This window comes from Actinia tenebrosa, unplaced genomic scaffold (assembly GCF_029948245.1).
Source record: "Actinia tenebrosa isolate PJP-AT-01 unplaced genomic scaffold, QUT_ActTen_1.0 PGA_scaffold12__29_contigs__length_12842862, whole genome shotgun sequence".
NCBI classification, from domain to species: domain Eukaryota; kingdom Metazoa; phylum Cnidaria; class Anthozoa; order Actiniaria; family Actiniidae; genus Actinia; species Actinia tenebrosa.
The window spans coordinates 5,143,597-5,161,688 of NW_028292572.1; the positions used below are offsets into that span (position 1 = coordinate 5,143,597).

Here is an 18,092-nt window from a genome sequence, read left to right on the forward strand (position 1 = left end):
GAAATTTTTAAAATAAATTGTAGGTTAATGTTTAATATTTATTGTTGATATTTTTTGAATAATGTTTTTTTCTTTTGTGAATTTAATGCTATAATGCTTTGTGGTGAGATACAGAATATTTATAAACTTAATAATGTTCACAGGAATTTTAGATATTGTACCCTCGATGTATAAAAAAGTAAAATGCACGCCATTACTGATTTTTTTTTAATAATAAAATAAACAGTTTTTAGAAAATATTTTTGCTTTAATCCTCATATAATTTGAAGAGAAAATATGACATTAAACATAATGCAAATACTGTTATTTTTAACATTTTTCAAAACAATTAAATTTTCATAATATCGTATTCCATATAAGGCTGCTTATTTAAGAAATAATCCAATTACACAAGAAAAAAATTTTTTTTCAATATTGTCTCACATCCACATATTATTTTTGAGCAACATTAAGTCAGCAAAAAAATAATAAAATATCTCTTATATATTTCATATTACATTAAAATTATGAATCAGAAAATGTGAAAATAATCTTTTTATAATCACCTTTTCTCCCGATATTATTTTAAAAATTGGGCCCTCAGAAAACGCTTTTAAGCGAATATGATATCATATTTATAGTGGGGGAGGGGGTGGGGAGGAAATGACCAGTACTTCAAATCATATAGCGAATCACCGAAGCGCTTGAAATTATACCCCAAACGCAAAATTAATGTAGATGGTCGGCAGCAATAGTTATATGACAATTTTTCTCGTGATTTTTGAGTTTATTATGTACTGTTTAATAATCTGCATGGTAAAAATGTGCTTGTTGATCGGTGACGTTTGATCACGTGGTGCTAAGTCTAAAACTCATTTCAATGTGTGGATTTTGAAGGATAAACTACACAGCACAATGAACGACACACAAGTGCAGGTATTTTTCTTCTTTGGCTCCTTTTGAACCCCCAAAAATATTCCTAACCGACAGAAATATTTTTCTAAAGACCTACCGTATATTTAGTCTAGATCTTATGCCCAAAAATACTTATTTAGAGCACTTTTTTATTTAATTCTCGTAAAAGCATACCATGACAGAATTACCGCCTAACTGACTTTAAATTATTGATTTGTATTTCTAGTGGATCGGTTCAAGTTGTGGACGGCATGGATCATATACGTTCTACAAGGGGTTTAAAATAAATTCTCGTGGAAAAGAAAAAAGCTATTGCCTTGGCGAGTTCTACTTCGTCAGAAATTCAGAAGATCGTCCGATCTGTATAGCAGAACTACAACTCATTTGGCACGACGCAAGTATTGATAGTAAACTCGCTTCCGCAAGATTGTATTTCAAACCCGAAAATACTCCATTAGGCAGGCATTCAATACATGGAAAGGTAATGTAGATTTTTAAATTAAAAATTTATTTTAATATTTTATATTTTTGCTCAAGGAGGTCCTCTCTTTAAGGGTCTCAAATTAGGCTTGTTAACAAATTTATCGGCTAACGAAAATTGTTTGTTGAAAATATTATTGAGCGCTGGCAGATTTGTCCTGTCGTTATGTTAGAAATCGCTTGCAAAATATCGCTTTGAAATTTAAATTCAGATGCTGTAAGCGATAGGAAATTACTCTATATATTAAATCGAAGCGCAGAATCCCTATAAAGAATTTAATGGCTATCTAGAACAAATCACAGCAGTTATAATCATTATTTATTCTTGTTAATGTATCGATGTAAAATAAGAACGCACTTATACGTTGTGGTTCAGTGATACGCGACCGTCACCGAAACGTACTTTATCTAAAATAACTATTTTACGCCTAATAATATACAAGTATAATCTCAGGACAATAAATGAGATAAATATTTCCTCGAATTTATAAACTTCATGAAACTACGATTTTGTCTATTGTTTTTTTCAACGCGTTGTACGGAAGTGGTAAAAATTCCCATGTGCTGGTCTTCACTAATGAAAGTTTTTTAGTAAGATCACTTTATTTTCTTATGTCAAATTTTTTTAGAAATATTTGACTTTAGGAAATATTGTCTATAATTTAGAATTGATTTGATCAATTTTTGGAGGGATTTTTGTCCTAATATCGGAGCATGCCCGTTTTATGTAAATGGCTTCGCAACTTTTTATCACGGCTGAGGTCATATCAGTAAACAAGTATTTGATTCATAGAAGGCAGTATATTATTGCTTTAGTTATACCATTCCTATTGCCTAAAAAAATCCCCATTTTTATTTTAGCTCTATCGATATCATTGATTGTCTTTATGTTAAGCTCTTTATTTGATATCAAAAATACAAACTGCTAATTGATATTCACAAAGTGAAGTCTCTATATTTAAGTGAGAATTTGAGCGGGTTTTTATTCACGTAGCTAACAATGACAAAAAATTCGCACCAGTCAAGATAGAAAACCTTACTTTTTGTGGGTGTAATAATAAAGTTTGTTATTTCCGTTATTCGTTGTTACGGTGTGATGCGCTTATTTTGCCAACCACGTTTTTTTTTATTTAGGTAAAAAATCGGTTTATGACTCTTCAAGCGAAACGCTAAAAACTCCACGGCACGTTGTCTATAAACAGATGCCCTGACACAATAAACCATTTGACAATAGTCAAATAATTTGAATACAAATGCCTTGTCACTTTTGGCTCTAAAATTACATTCTTGGAACTTTAAAATTTATCGCTCTAGATTTAAAAAAATCTATCAAATATTGGATTATCGTGTGAGCTATTTTCGATTTTTAGTTGGAATTTGATTTCAAAAAAATTGATACCAGAAGTCTTCGAAATCTTTAAGCATTGGTTGGTAAACAATTTACCGCATGTTCTGAGCCTAATTAAGTCAGTCAATCACAATTGCATTTTTATATTGTTTGAATAATATCAATCAATTTTACCGCCAAGATAGAAAAAATCTGAACTTAATTTAGCCTTGAAGTAGGCCATAAATGATATTTTCAGCTACATTTAAACAAGACGTCGAAAGAACACAAATATATTTAAGGTCGCGCATTCCGTGGGTTACAATTTCAAGTCAAATACGTACTTAAATTTCATCGTGTTTTACATCTTTTTATGTCCCCATGCTGCGAAATCATTAATTCAACTCGTTCAATTTTTATTTTGTAAAAAAAACTGTCTTTTATTAATTTCACATAATGAATATTTTTTACGATATTAAAATTAAAGCTTTCATGACGGTAGACATTATTGGGTTAAAGATTGAAATTCAGATATCGTGTTACCCGGGGATTTAATTTATAGGCACATATTTTTGACTGTGGGCGATTTAATCGCTGGACTATTTCGAAGTTATATTTCGAATATATCTTAAATATAAAACAAAAGTGGAAATCCTGTTGCTAATCTGCTTTGTCGTCATGAATAATATATATGGAATAAAAATATTCTAAATTTATTTCCACTCGAAGAAAAAATCTAATTATATAACAAAACCAACTGTGAATAAGATAGTATTCGCAGAGGAATTTTTCCTCGCAAAAAATAATTGTAAGTATACCAAGTCATTCAGTTAATTGAAAAATAATGTTTTTATTTGCTATACCAAAATAAGCCTTTCTTGATGCCATCTGCTAGCCAACAATAGCTCTGATAATAAAGGGATTATGATCTTCACTATTCCATCTTCGTAAAGTGAGGATTTTAAAAAAAAGTATAACAAATTAAACACCACAAATGACTTTTTAGTTGACACATCTTTAAGAAATTTTATTTGAAATGGTAACAATGATTTCTAGTTATTATCTTGGATGAATACGCCTGGCCACTTTACTGTCACCAAATGATTTGTCAGTCAACAATATAGAATCTGCCTTAGAGATAAGCAGTCAAGCATCACTTTTACTGAAGCATGTATATTTATTCATTGATACTTTATAAGATATTTGATTTTTTTAAATATATATTCCAGTTTTATTAATTTATCTCTTCCTTGTTTATCCTCATTTGAATACTCCATCCTTTTATCTGAAATTTTTTTAAATAGACTATGCTATTCAGCTAATGGACATATATTTTAGAAGTCATCCGTATTCTTTTAATATGTATGTCTTCTCACTCTGACTGCCACAGTACAATATCATGTGGACCAACCAGGTGGCAACATGTAAGAGTAAAACTCACATTCTCAATTAACATTAATAAATTCATGACTTTTTTCAAGAAAAAAAAATTGACATTACTACTTTATGGCTATCAATTGACAAAACATTTTTTCTGTCTGATTAATTTGAACTCCTGAATCCTTGATGCATTAATTCGGCTGACTGTTTATTTTGGGATTATCTTTATCAGCTTTGATGCTATGACTTTAAGCAATATCATGTGGAAGGTGAACTTTTTTTTTGACTGCCAGACAAAGGTGCCGTACAAACTTAATGCTAATAATAGACGTCAATATATATCAAGCTAATGTGTGATTCTTGGAATTTATTTATCTTTGAATTGTTACTTTTAAATAAAAAATGCAAAAAAAACATAAAGCTTTTTCATTTATCAGTTATACATGTTTCTGTATTGAATTGTGTCCATTATCAAGTCTTTATGAAGACTTAAATGCATGGATTTTTGAAAACATGAAGACTAAGAAGTTTAAGGCCCTAAATAAGTGTATGATTGGTGGGTGCATGCTATTTGAATTTGTACTTTTAAGCAAAATATTAAATGGCTTTGATTTGTTATTATCTTTTGTACCCTAATTATGTTTTTTGAATATATTCCAACACAACTTGATAATCAATTATTTTACATCTAAATGTGTACATGATCAGAGCCATAGCCACATGAATATTTATAAATCCTTTGTCACAATACTCATCCTTATTGCTGGATACTTTTATAGCTTTATGAAGTTAGCTTTATGAAGGAAGTATTATGTAATATTTCTGGGGGGTTTTTTTGTTTTTTTTGTTGCTGTTGTAATATTTGAATTTTATAACAAAGGCAATATAAGCTGAATACATTTGATACTTTTGTTTTGGATTGAATTGATCCTCAAATCAGTTTTATACATATTAATGTACATCATGTTTGATTCAAAATTTATATCTTTTTTTGGGTTAAAAGTTAATATAATTAATATACCACATTAAATAATTAATGACTCAGTTACATTAAAAATTAATTACTTTCATTTCTACACCTCTAGAGTAAATTATGTCATTTATGTCTTAGATGTTTTACTAGTATTTTAATGCTAGTCAAAACAGTTTTTTTCTTAACAAAGTAAAGATTCATAACTTGAAACTTTAACTTTTTGAATCCAGTGCACCACTTTCTGTTCTTTTGTTTCGGTTGTTTTGACTCTGGAACATGTGTAGAAGCAGATCTTTTTTCCTTTCTTTTTTTCTTGTTTTGCTGTGTTTAATTTTCTTTTCGACAGTTCTTTGTAAAATAATGTCTAAAATTTAAATCTTTAGTACAGGCATATATATGTGTATGTACATATTTGAGCTTTAAGGCGTGAGCTGATTGGTTGGCTACAATTTTTATATCAGAGGACAGAGACACGCTCATGCAAAATCATTCAAAAATATTTCTTAAAAGCATTATAAAACACTCTGGGAGATCTAGAGCACTCGAGAAAGCAAGAGAATCACTTGGCTATGCCTTATGTTCCTGAGCTTGCTTCTCTCTTGCTCTACAGCTCCCAGCATGTTTATATTACAGTACAAAGAGGCGCGCACATTTTTTATTCCTTAAATATTATATAATACATTGCGCTATTTTTTGTGTGATTTTGCAGTAATTTTTATTTTAATGTGCAGTATCGCAGTTTTACAAGAGTATGCGGTTCATGGATGCTTTTCTAATTAATACTTTGCACTATTTTGATATTTTTAACCGTTTTAACCAATGATACATCAACATTTTGCCTTGGGTTTTTTATTTATTTATTTTTTCTGTGAAGTTTTGTGATAAGGAAAAACTGTTTTATTTTATTTTTTTAGATCTACTATTTATTCTTATTTTGAAATAGCAGGGAGTACACTTCTCATATCCTAATGACTTTTAGTGTCAAATGTATATAAATAACTTAAATGAACTGCACATACCAGCATCCATTATATAACTTTTATTGAAAAACATATTGTTTGAGTATTCTGTTAATGTAATGCATGCTGCTCTGTTAAGAACCAGGTGGCATCACTGAAGTAAATCAAAAATAAATTTCAAGGATGTGATTTTTGATAATAGTCTTGATTTTCTACTTCACATAGTTAATCAAGCATGTAGTTTTTAATGGTGTCTGCATTGAAGCAAGTCATATGACTTTATAACATGTGATTATTGTGATGGGTGTGACTTATTAACTTCCTAACAAGGCACGGATGTGAAATTTAAGAGTTGTGTTAGTCTCCTTGCATGCAAATTATTAGCATAGGATATAATATTCTTTGTGATTATTTTAAATATAATAATTAGGTTCAATTTCATTTTTTAACAGTATTTAGATCATTAATGGAGTTTACAAATCAATTAGTTCATGATAACTCAAGGGTGGAGAAGCATGATGCAAATATTCTTAGACTAATGGTTTGTAGTGGGGAGTTTGTCTGACTAACAGTCTGGTAATTAACAAGATCATTCACTTTAGTTATTAGTATCCTCCATTTTTAGTAGTGGTAGGTGTATGTTTTTATAAAATTTTTTCTTTTTTCTTTTTTTATCTTTTTTTTTTTTTTTTTATTTTTTTTTTTTCCCCCTTTTTTTTTTTTTTTTTTTTTTTTTTTTTTTTTTTTTGACGTAGGGCAGGTCTTTCAGACAAGATTATTAAGCACTTGTGCACTTAAACATTTGTGGGTCATTAATTTTATTAGCAAAAAAAAAATTATTTCATTTCATGAATAATATTATAGCACTATTAATAAAATGCCAAATACTCTCCATGAGATTACTAACAATTACATCACTATTACAGACTCAGGTTTTCGATATTCTGTAAACTCGGTAGTTGCAAGCTGAACTTTGCAATTTGATTTTTCGCTGCTGTCAAATAATCAAAAATAATCAGGCAGTAACTTATATTTATATTATTATATATGTTCTTGACTGGCGGCAGTGAAAACCAATTGCACAACAAGCCAGGGAAATGTTGGAGTTTGCAGAATATCAAAAGCCACAGTAAATTCAGTTTTTACTTTCTTTAACATGCAGACATCAGTATTACAGGTTTTATAAAATATATACAGTATGAATGGCCGTGTTGTATCTGATATACAAACTCAAGGCGTAGCAGAGAGTTTGTATATTGGATACAACATGGACAGGAATACTGTAGATAACTTATCACACGTCTAGGTTAGTTCCTTTGTGTTTCACTAAAATTTTCAAGATAAAAGTGAATCTGGCCAAGAAAATCCATCTTAAAGTTTATGCAAATGAACAGGATTCTGTATCTGATTTACAAAACTCTTCAACGGTTTTGATTTCTGTTGTGTTTTCCTCATGAATTATTAATGAGTTTAATAATTCAATATAGAAACTGTAGAGTTTGGAAGCTTCACAGTAAACATTTGGGCTTCTATTAATAGAGTGCACACACTAAACCCATGAATAATATTTAGTACTAATTAGAAGTAATTCATACAGAATCCTTTGTTTCCTATTGTTTGATTATCACTATTTAGTACTAAAAATTAGTATTTGTTTCACAGGTTTAGTGCGAGCACTCTAACCGTGTGTTATACAAACCTTGAAAGGACAGCCCTGTTTCAGTAAAAGTTATTTTTATGATTATCAAAATGATGATCTCCCATGTACTAACCCAATGTTGTTCCTGAACCCTTTCCCGAGGGGTAAATTAATCCAATTATATTATTTTAATTCACCTAATTTACTTTTTCCTTTTAGGATGAGTTGTTATATGCAGACCAAAAGGTCATAATAAAATGTGAAGACATGGCACAGTGGGAATGTTCAGGGTCTTCGTGGACAACAGGATTAATACCTACATTAGAAACAGACTTTGTACCCATGAAAGATGTCTGTATCGATAAATATACTGGAAAACCAGAGAACAAGTATAGACTACAAAATACACCTACTACAGATGATACTCCTACGGAGAAGATCATTATTCTTACTTTTCAAGCATATTGTCGCTATATAGCACTACAAAAGAGACTGCTTACTGGAATAACCGTTGCAAAATCTGAAATAACATCACTAGGGGGTATTATTGCACCCAGTAAATCTACCAAGATTGTTTTCTGTAGAGATTGTTTTAGCTGTCCAGATCTTGATCAGTTTCATTTATCTGGGGAACATAAAGGTAAGTTATAAGGCCATGATTACAGGGCTGTAACCAGAACTTTTATAGGGAGGGGTGCACATCGAATAAAATCGGACCATTGATCGTTTTTTTAAAGAAAGCAGAACCAAAAAAAAAAGGAGATGGATGAGCGGACCTTAAGCTTTTATGGGGGGGTGCACGTGCACCCTGTGCTCCCCCCTAGTTATGGCCCTGGATTATGCATTGGCAGATCCAGGGATGATTCCTTGGAACCCCATTTTGTGAAGCCAATCATCGTCCATTTACGCTCAGTAGAGTGAAATTGGAACCCTCTTCGTGAATCCAACCCCCCGTTTTTTGTACGTGGAGACCGCCAGTTTGTTTGGAACCCCCCTTTTTAAAATTCTAGATCTGCCACTGTTATTCTTTAGATTATTATGTCTATTATCCTTATTGACCTTTGGTTCAAGTGTTTGGTATGCTATTGATCGCTTGCAAACATTCCCAAGAGAGTCAAAAGACAAAAACATGGCGGCCATTGTGGTGCCGTTAACAATGGATGCTAATGAGTAATCTTTTGTTAAATGTTACCAACATGGCCGCGATGACGTAGAGTGCAATCGAAGAATAGGCCGATCTTTATATCAACCGACTTCAGAAGTCGAAAGAGAAAGTCTCATTTAGTAACTACTGAAAATTTGAGAGTAATATGTTCAATATTTTGGGAGTAAATTTTTTTTGAAAACACTATAAATTACAAAGAAATGTATGCTTGTGTGGCAAGACTTGACTGGAGTCGGTTTGCTTGTAGCTTGAATTTTTTTAATGCTAATGAGGAAAAAACGTAAAAAAGATGGGCCTATAGGTAGTGTACCTATTTGAAAATGGTGTCAACAACTGAAAACAACGAGAAATGCTAAGGAACTAAAATTTGTGTGCGTTGAAGTGCCTATGACCCCTAACTCAATGTTTTCAGCATTGATTCTACATGAAGTTGAAAGTTAAATAGTAAAATATTTTTACATGATTTGAGTGATGCATCAAGGTTTATACTTCCAGTATGCCAATGAGTGTGATGTCATAGTAAGCATTTGGGTTTATTTGTCATCATTTGAAAATCAAAACACTGATTACTATGAGGAAACAAATTTGCAATAAGCTTTCTATAAACCCTGAGTAAGCTAATTATGTTTTATACAGGATATTTTACTATCCCAGTAAATTTTCGTATATTTAATAATGCCTACTATGATATCACGCTAATTGATACTGGAAGTATAAACCTCTATGTCTCCAAGATGCATCACTCAAATCATATGAAAATACTTTACTATTTAACTTTTAACTTCATGTAGAATCAATGCTGAAAACATGGAGTTAGGGGTCATAGGCACTTTAATATTCCATTCCATTTAAAATTTTCAGAATTTCATTCGTTCTTGTAAGAGGTTAATTTTTTTTTTTTTTTTTTTTTTTTTTTTTTTTTTATTATTATTTTTTTTTTTGGCTAACATTTTCATAACGTCAACTCTTCGTTCGACCTTAAATACTTGGTTATTCATTATTCTTCATCTTGCTTTGGAATAGGATAACAAAATTTAACCATATATTGCACATTTATTTCGTAGCTCCAGTACTGAAGGGCAGACCGAGAAAGAAGAAGATCAGAAGCTCAACGCTTGCTAAGGAACTCAAACGAAAAAGATTTCTTGCGGATTTGGAACGTGTCAAGAAAAATTTACCTTCTAAGAAAATAAAGTTGTCTGAAAGTGAAGAGGGCACAGAGTCAGATCTCTCTGAGGAGAGCTCTAAGTCATATGAAAGTATGGACGAAGATAAGCCTTGCGTTGCTGTTGAAACCCCACTAAACAAGATAAGACAGCCGAATGGTTTCTTGCATATGAAAATAAAACAGGAGGCCAAAGTTATAAGCATCAGCGAAAATGAATTAAAGAACACTATACCACCTCCTCTCGTACCAACATCAAAAGTAAAACTAGTTCCTGCCTTACCACCACCATTACAGAAAATCATCAAAATTCAAACTGAATCATCCGTGGTTCCTAAGGTCGATGCGGGACCTCCTCCTCTCTATCCTGCTGCAGTGCAGAAAATAGAAAGTGTCAAGAAGACAAGTCAATCGGTCCCAAGGTTGTTACCTCGAGTAGATGTTCCTGGCAATAACCGAATGCAAGGGAATGAGATTTCTTCGTCTTCTTCCAAGGCGTATACAGCCATTAAAAGTCGTAGTATTGGATTGGCATCCTCTAGTGCGTCACCGACTACGACCGGGACTAAGCCCGAAATGTCTACGTGTAACGGGATGAAATCTGTTGATCCACTTTGTAACACGGGCAAACAGACGCTAGTGGATGGTAAGTCGAGCAGGGTCCAGCCTTCTGATGACATGAAAATGGAAGGCAAGGAGAACCAGCAGGACAGTAACAAGGCAGATGTGATGATCAAGACTAAGAAGAAAAGGATCAGGCAACCTTGTAACGTAAAAGAACTCAATGAGGTAATTTATAAAGGATACTACATGGGCGCGCGGAGATACGAATTTTATCTTCGAGTGTTCAATTGATATCTCACGAGTGAGCGCACTCCGCGCGACCACGTAATCTTCTGTTTATAATATAGATGTCGATGAAACTTAAATAAAACAAAAGCTCAAAAATTCTTTATTAAAATAGCAAGCCGATTCAACAGCGATATCTTCACGTGTGAAAGATATGGTATCTTCCACTGGTGAAAGATATCAAGTTTTCGACACTAGAGAAAACCTGGTATTTCATCGATATCGATATAATAAAAAGCAATAAAATTCATCAGGTTATCGCAAACCTCCGAAAATATGTCTACAGCGGAATATGGAAGAGAGAGGTACTTGCAGATGGCTCCTTCCATTCTCGTAATGTAAAGGAATAAAGAAACTCTCTGCCATCCATACAGGGTACTTCAAAACTCGAAATCAAACTTGTTTTTTCTGTTAATTTTGTTTCGATTTCGATTTTCGATTTTCTCTAGGAATTTGCCGACGAAGATGAGAAATATTTCATGCGATCTTTGCGTGAGTTTATGAAATCGCGAGATACCCCAATATCAAAGATACCAGCACTAGGATTCAAGCGAGTTAATCTATGGACAATGTATAACACCGCACAGAAGCTTGGCGGTTATGACATGGTAAGACTTTCTCAGATGGAATCTCAATAAGGAAGTGTTGTGACAGTTTTTCCCGGGAAGGAGTGGGGGAGGGGAGGGGAAGGGTGCCTTATCCCTCAATTAAAGCTATACTCCGAGCTTGATCCCAAGCAACAGGAAGCTGAAGCCAATTCGAGCATCGTGACGCAGGTTCTTCTTCTTTTTTTCTTTTTTTTTTTTTTTTTTTTTTTTTTTTTTTTTTTGTTCTGCTTTCCAACGAGCCCTTTTTGCGAGAAATTTTGGTAAAACTATTAGGTCGAGCATAGCTATGGTTGATATTCACATTTAAATCTAGTAAATTGACAAGTTTTGTTTGATATCAGGTAACATCCAAGAGGCTTTGGCGTCAAGTATATGATGCATTAGGAGGTAGTACCACCATCACTAGTGCCGCTACTTATACACGACGACATTACGAGAGGCAAGTAACCGGTTATTGGCAAATATTAAGGACGTTCTGAAGAATTCAAAATAAATTGATAACATGTATCTTTGTTTTTCTACAGGCTGCTACTTCCATATGAAACCTACGTACGGAGTCAGTTGAATAATAAAAAAGGTCTTCCTGAGCAAACCCAACTTCCAAACACCAGCAGTGGCCAAGACAGCACCTCTAAAGGGCATCCAATCAACAGCACCAACCAAGCCGGTACGACTACCATAGACGAAAATAACTCAGTTACAAAGGATAGCAAGACGCAGAGTAGCCATGACAATCAACGCGGTACTGATAGCCAACCAATAACAGCCACATCCAATAATAACAACAGTACACTTGCTAGTCTTAAGGCATCAAACGATAATACGGATCTTATTAAGCAGTCTGGGTCAACCAAGGCGAACGCACCCGTTACCACCGATAGTAAGTTACTCATAAAGAACAATATTTCACGTCATAGTGCCAGTAGCTCAGTGGTCAAGGTAAAACCTAACGGTGTGATAGCCCCGTATTCTGTAAGCGTTCAAAATATTAAGAAAAACAATGTCACTTCATCTTCATTTGTCGTCGTCACGAAATCCATCAACGATCAATCAGCACCTTTAATTCGAAGTTCTACCATCGCATTGCCAAAAACGTCCTCTGCATCTACATTGATTAATAAGCTTGATACCCATGGGTCATCGAACGTGATCCAAAACGGCACGACTGTGACACCAAGAACAACAGCACATGAATCAGCATCATCGCATTCCTCGCGTACAATTATCATCAAAACACCAGTGAAGAACCCAACACCTGAGACTTATCCCTTGTCTATCAAACATGAAGCGGTTAAAGTCGTTCAAGTGCAAAACCCACAAAACCATTCAATTGGACCGCCTCAGCAACAGGTCAGCGTGACATCTCCCAAAATTTACCTCCCACAGAAGCAGTCTTCTCAGAGTAATACTAGCAAAGAAAATGTTGGTCATCGTGTGAATTACATGACTAAAAGTGGTCATCCCGTGTCAAATGAAGAAGGGCGTACTTTCGCTCGAGAAAAAGCATACGAGCCAGAAAAGCGTAGTAGTGAACCCACTCGTACTGCTGCACAGAATAGCTCGAATCACAAGAGAGAACTCAAGCACGTGGGAGAACCAATTTATCAAGATCACACTCCCCATCACCAAACTGGTAACGTACGGGACTCGCGCACTTATGAAGCCAGCTCACAGCAAAATATCGGAAGATCTTCCAACAAGCGAAGAGCGCAGAATGATTTTATAGCAAGTGATGAAATGAAAAGAAAAATCCCAGATGAAGGTTTCCCTCATAGAGTAGTTTGCCATAATCAAGGGGAGCCCATAGCAAAGCGAAGGAAGACACCAAGTCCTTCTTTAACGAAGGTCACAAATCAACCGCAAGACGTCATTCAAGATGTTACTACACAGTCTCACGGTACGTGTCATCTTGCTTACCGTCAGAATGATGCTATCTATTCATCCTGCCACACAATCAAGGCACATGACGATGGATGTGGTAAGCTTTATAATGCCCATGCAGGTTTTAACCAAGGAATTCAAAACGAAAGAAAAGTTTCGCATCTGGAACAGATTCCCGTCCAACAAACAAACTTCCAAAAAGAAGTTGTTGACTTGACTGAAAGTAGCGTAGCTAAAACGTCAGCTAGCGATCCCATTGCTTATCCAAAACCTTCAAAGTCTCCTTCGTACACGAGGATTACACATACAAAACAGCAGTATTTAGTAGAAGATTCTTGTCAAAGAACTGAACCACGTCTCTATGGAAATGTGCATAACACACGCGTGAACCAAAGTAAGAATTTAACTGCATCACTTGGTCATCCTGAAGATAAACAATCTAAAGATTCTCATTTATCACGTGGACACTACAAAGAAACCTACCCTAATCCACAACATAACTTCAGGCTAGTGGAGGAAGTAAAGCTACCGATGAGCGTTGAACGTAAGCAAAGCAAAGTAAAAGTTGAACAAAATCAATTGAACTCGGAAGTCCATCGGACTATTACTCATCGTACATTTGCTGAGAGTCCCGATGAACACTTTCAAGAATGGCGACGAAGACAGGGAATGACGCAATACCCCGCCTATATAACTGTAAACCAAAATGAACAAACAAGACGTTCAAGTATAACAGAACAACCAGTAACAATGTGTCCTCATACCCCTCCAATTGAATCAAGGTACCTCTACGTACAGGAGAATGGTGCCATGCATCCTCGGGTAATAGAGGAGGTTCCTCTAATCCTCTCGTCCAAGCCTGGAATGTACTATCAGGAAGATTCCTTCTATAGTGGGGTGCCATTTTATCACGGAGGATGGAACACTGCAGGCGTCGCTGATGGAGTAACATTCAAAGGGGATCCAGAGACTATTAGCAACAACAGTCACCTCAGAAGTTCGTCTTGTATTTTTATGCCAACTTCTCAAATGTTTGGATCAGCTGTACCCATAGCTCCTTTATCACCGCCAGTACTAAACCAAGATAACGTGATGTCTGGACAGGAAACAGTCAGTATCCATCCCCATTTACTGATGACTTCTTCATACTCTCATAACCACCAAATGGTTTCTCAAAATCCTACACGTCCTTTGCATTCCTATACTTAGGCATAAAGCGGTTTGTAGAAATATCATGCATTTGTTCTGTTTTGAAAATATGTCAAGACCCAAAAACATTTCGCAAGCCGTATGTGTACATTTTTTATACAGTCAATGTCATTAACGTTGTCCACCGAAAAGAGACATGTACACATTTAGGCTAAAAGATATATCACGTGTTTCATTATGTATTCTTTGCCTCGTGTGCGTCAGCCTGAACTTTAAATGTAAAATTCAAAACTCGTGAATCCAAAATCCAGAATGCCCTGACCATTTAGTGAGGATTTAAGATGGATAATGGTATTTCAGCAATTGTTTTATGCCAGAACCTTCTAGGAAACACATGATATTTCTTTTAGTCTAAATGTCTAAATGTGTAAATGTATTTTTTTGGTGGACAACGTTAATGACATTGACTGTATGTCTCTCATGGCAGCGAGGTTTTGTTTAAACATGGTCCAGAGCTACTGACGGAGACACAAAATGCATTTGGGTCTTGAAATATTGCTGTCGTTAGTTTTCCGTGATGTCAATCACCATAATACATAGTTATTTACTCTTTCTCCTTTTTTGTGAGTACTTAGTTTATTCATACGTCAAAATTAGCTTTTAGTATCGCATTATCACGGTATGCTCGAGAACTAAATCGAGTTCAGTAGGAAAGGTTACAAAATATATATTAGAAGTTTTAGTTTCCATAAACCAAAACACTCAGAGATGGATCGCATCATGTTACTATGTGACTATGGCCGACCTTTATCACGCGGCAGCCATGGTGACTGGAACAATAACTTTCCCCCGCGTAGCCTCACATTCAAGCGCTTCTGGATGAAGTTACATGGCGCCGTGTGATGAACGTCCTCGGAGACAGGTGAAAGAATGCCTCTGTGCTAGTAACATGGTTGCTCTTATCTCTGTGTGTGTGTGTATGAATTGTTGTAAAAAAAATATCAAATATGTTACTGTTCAAATGAGTGTTCATTTCCAAAGGATGTTTTCAGAAAGGTATATGGCAGGGTCTTTCTGATGTAGGTTTGTAAATTTTATAAGATTCTTGTGTACGGTGGATCAACCCCTGGTTAACATTTGCACTTTAATTGCCACTGCCACTCTTCTCCGACTGTCTGTCATACATCGGTCTACCTTCAACTTCAAAGTTGTCGGTTTTGACGAAAATATATATAATATTTTAGAATCTGTATGATATTATCCAAAGCATGATTTATTTAGCTATTATAATATCGTTATTTACATATTTCAAAGGATCGCCAGAGCAAAACATACAAAAAATATATATACATAAAAAGACTGCAATCAGTGCAAACTTTCAATTTGCTTTTAGCCGTCGTTGCAGGTGTCTGTTTAGTTCTGATTGGAACCAACCCGCAACACATGCAGTGCAAATTTATAAGATTTGTTAAGCCAAAACCGAATACAAAACCAGCCCTGAGTTACAGGGAAGCACTTGAGCAAGAGAGCCTTTGGCATTCAATGTATAATGCTCACGGAATTATAGGTATGAAATTTGAATATGTTTCTTTGGGCCAAAAGTTTATATACGAAAAGAATGACTAGAAGTTTTTTGAGTAAGATATTTCGGACGATATCGATATCCAGGCATAAAATTACATTTACTATGATTTGGCGGCAGTATTTGGTGAGGCCGACCTCTGTTTTGCATCTTGATTCCATTCTACTACCAACACTAAAATGCTCTTCAAATGTTCAATCCTTCTCCAAATTGTCTTGAATTCAAGGCTAACATGGAAATACAAAAGAAATGCCAGAAATACCATCGAGAAAAAGTGTGATTTCTTTTGTATTTTCATGTTAGCCTCGCTTCCACGATAATTTGGAGAGGTCCATTTTTTACCGCCTTTTGAGAATAAAGAAACAATCCGTGTAATCAGTCAATAGACCCTTTTCGAGTTCCAAATTACCGCTGTGTTTCTTGATTACAGACTCATTTACTCAGGCTAAGCCTCGATTTTGTGAAGAATATTCACGTTTTCCAGTCAAGGTCCGTCAAGTTTCAAAGTGTTCGTATTGTTGAAGTTGTACCGTTACCGTTGGTATTTGCGAATAATTAGACACTGATTCGAGGCTTGGCCTGAGCAAATGAGTCTGTAATCAAGAAACACAGCGGTAATTTGGAACTCGAAAAGGGTCTATTGAACCTAAGAATGTGCGCAGTGGATTCTGGTAGTTTTAGTATATTCTATAATTTAAATGGGCCATAGAATAAAATTGTGTTTATTTATACCTATAATACGTTAAAATCATTCTATGGCATTTTTTTTTTCAATTTGCTCTGGTAACCTTTCTTTTAAAAAAACTACTAGCCATTTAAACTGTCTTCATTTACATAGCATATGATAAATAGATAAGTACAAGATGCAGAAGATACCAGGAGGACAATCTTTGAATCAAAAGATAAAATCAGTAATGTAAAGCAAACCACTGAGTGATGTGCGTCGCTAAGACTAGAAAAGCGTCGTCCTTCTCTTGACCTTGTAACAAGTATGCTTAAGAAATTTTATAAATATTTATTTGTATTATGGAATTAATATAAATATGAGATAAGGAGATAAGCATAGATGTCACATTGCATAGATTTTTTGTAACTCGTTTATAAATTGAAAAAGTGCGTTCATAACATATTTTCTATTGATTTCTATTGATGCATCGAGGGAGGTTCAAAAGCTAGATTGTTCTTTCTTTACAAACCTGCTCCAGCATCGGGAAGAAAAATCATCTTAGTAGAACTTTCACGAATACGCTCGAGTGACCACGAAACAGTGGTTCGAAATCGAGGTTAACCCTGATAAACTACAGTAAATGTATGAACACATCTACTCCAACCTCCTTTTGGAACCATTTATTCGTGGTCATCCGATCTACGTTCCAAGTTTTATATATAAAGTATTTTTATATAAAAAACCTAATAATATACATAGAGGCAACGGGGTGTTTTCACTACATTTTTTTCTGACAAATGAAAAGGTATATTTTTCTAATAGACATACGTAAGTATGTGTATCGCCGTTTTTCTAGGAACAAACAAGATATCACATATATTTTTGTATACAATATATAGGCAGTTATTTTTAACAGTGAAAGAAGAATTAGTGTTTATATTGAACCGCATTCCTTTAGCTGGATTGCTTGTGTGAAAAAGGATTCGTATGGTTTATGTATAAGTTAATTAAACTATTTTGTTATTTCAAAGTGTAGTCTTCATTTGCTGTGAATACGGTTTGATCCTACGGTTTAAAGTCCCTAACCTATAGTACTTGAATGTCTAACCATTTGCAGATGTAATTACAAAGGCAGCACCTCGGTTATTTTAGCTGTTGGTCCGGCCGAGGCTTGAACCACGACCAGCCCCATAACAGGACGACGATCTTACTAACTGAGCTAACCCTGTGGCAACTCGTGGAATGTTCATAAAGTGTTCCACTGACAGAAAGCATGGACGCCTTTAACACATGTATCATATCGACTGTGTACACCTAAATGAAAAAGCGTTGTCGGGTTCAAAAAAAGGTTATATCATCAAAGCTAAGACCGAA

The 18,092-nt window shown here is 34.6% G+C and overlaps 1 protein-coding gene across 1 annotated transcript; it reads left to right on the forward strand.

The window, feature by feature from the left end:
• Window positions 1–668: 668 nt before the first annotated feature.
• Window positions 669–17,748, forward strand: LOC116299183 (uncharacterized). Its single transcript, XM_031707812.2, has 7 exons — window positions 669–915; window positions 1,121–1,375; window positions 7,872–8,292; window positions 9,882–10,771; window positions 11,281–11,439; window positions 11,781–11,878; window positions 11,964–17,748. The coding sequence occupies exons 1-7, from the start codon at window positions 895–897 to the stop codon at window positions 14,527–14,529; spliced, it is 4,410 nt and encodes a 1,469-aa protein (XP_031563672.1). The 5' UTR covers window positions 669–894; the 3' UTR covers window positions 14,530–17,748.
• Window positions 17,749–18,092: the final 344 nt, after the last annotated feature.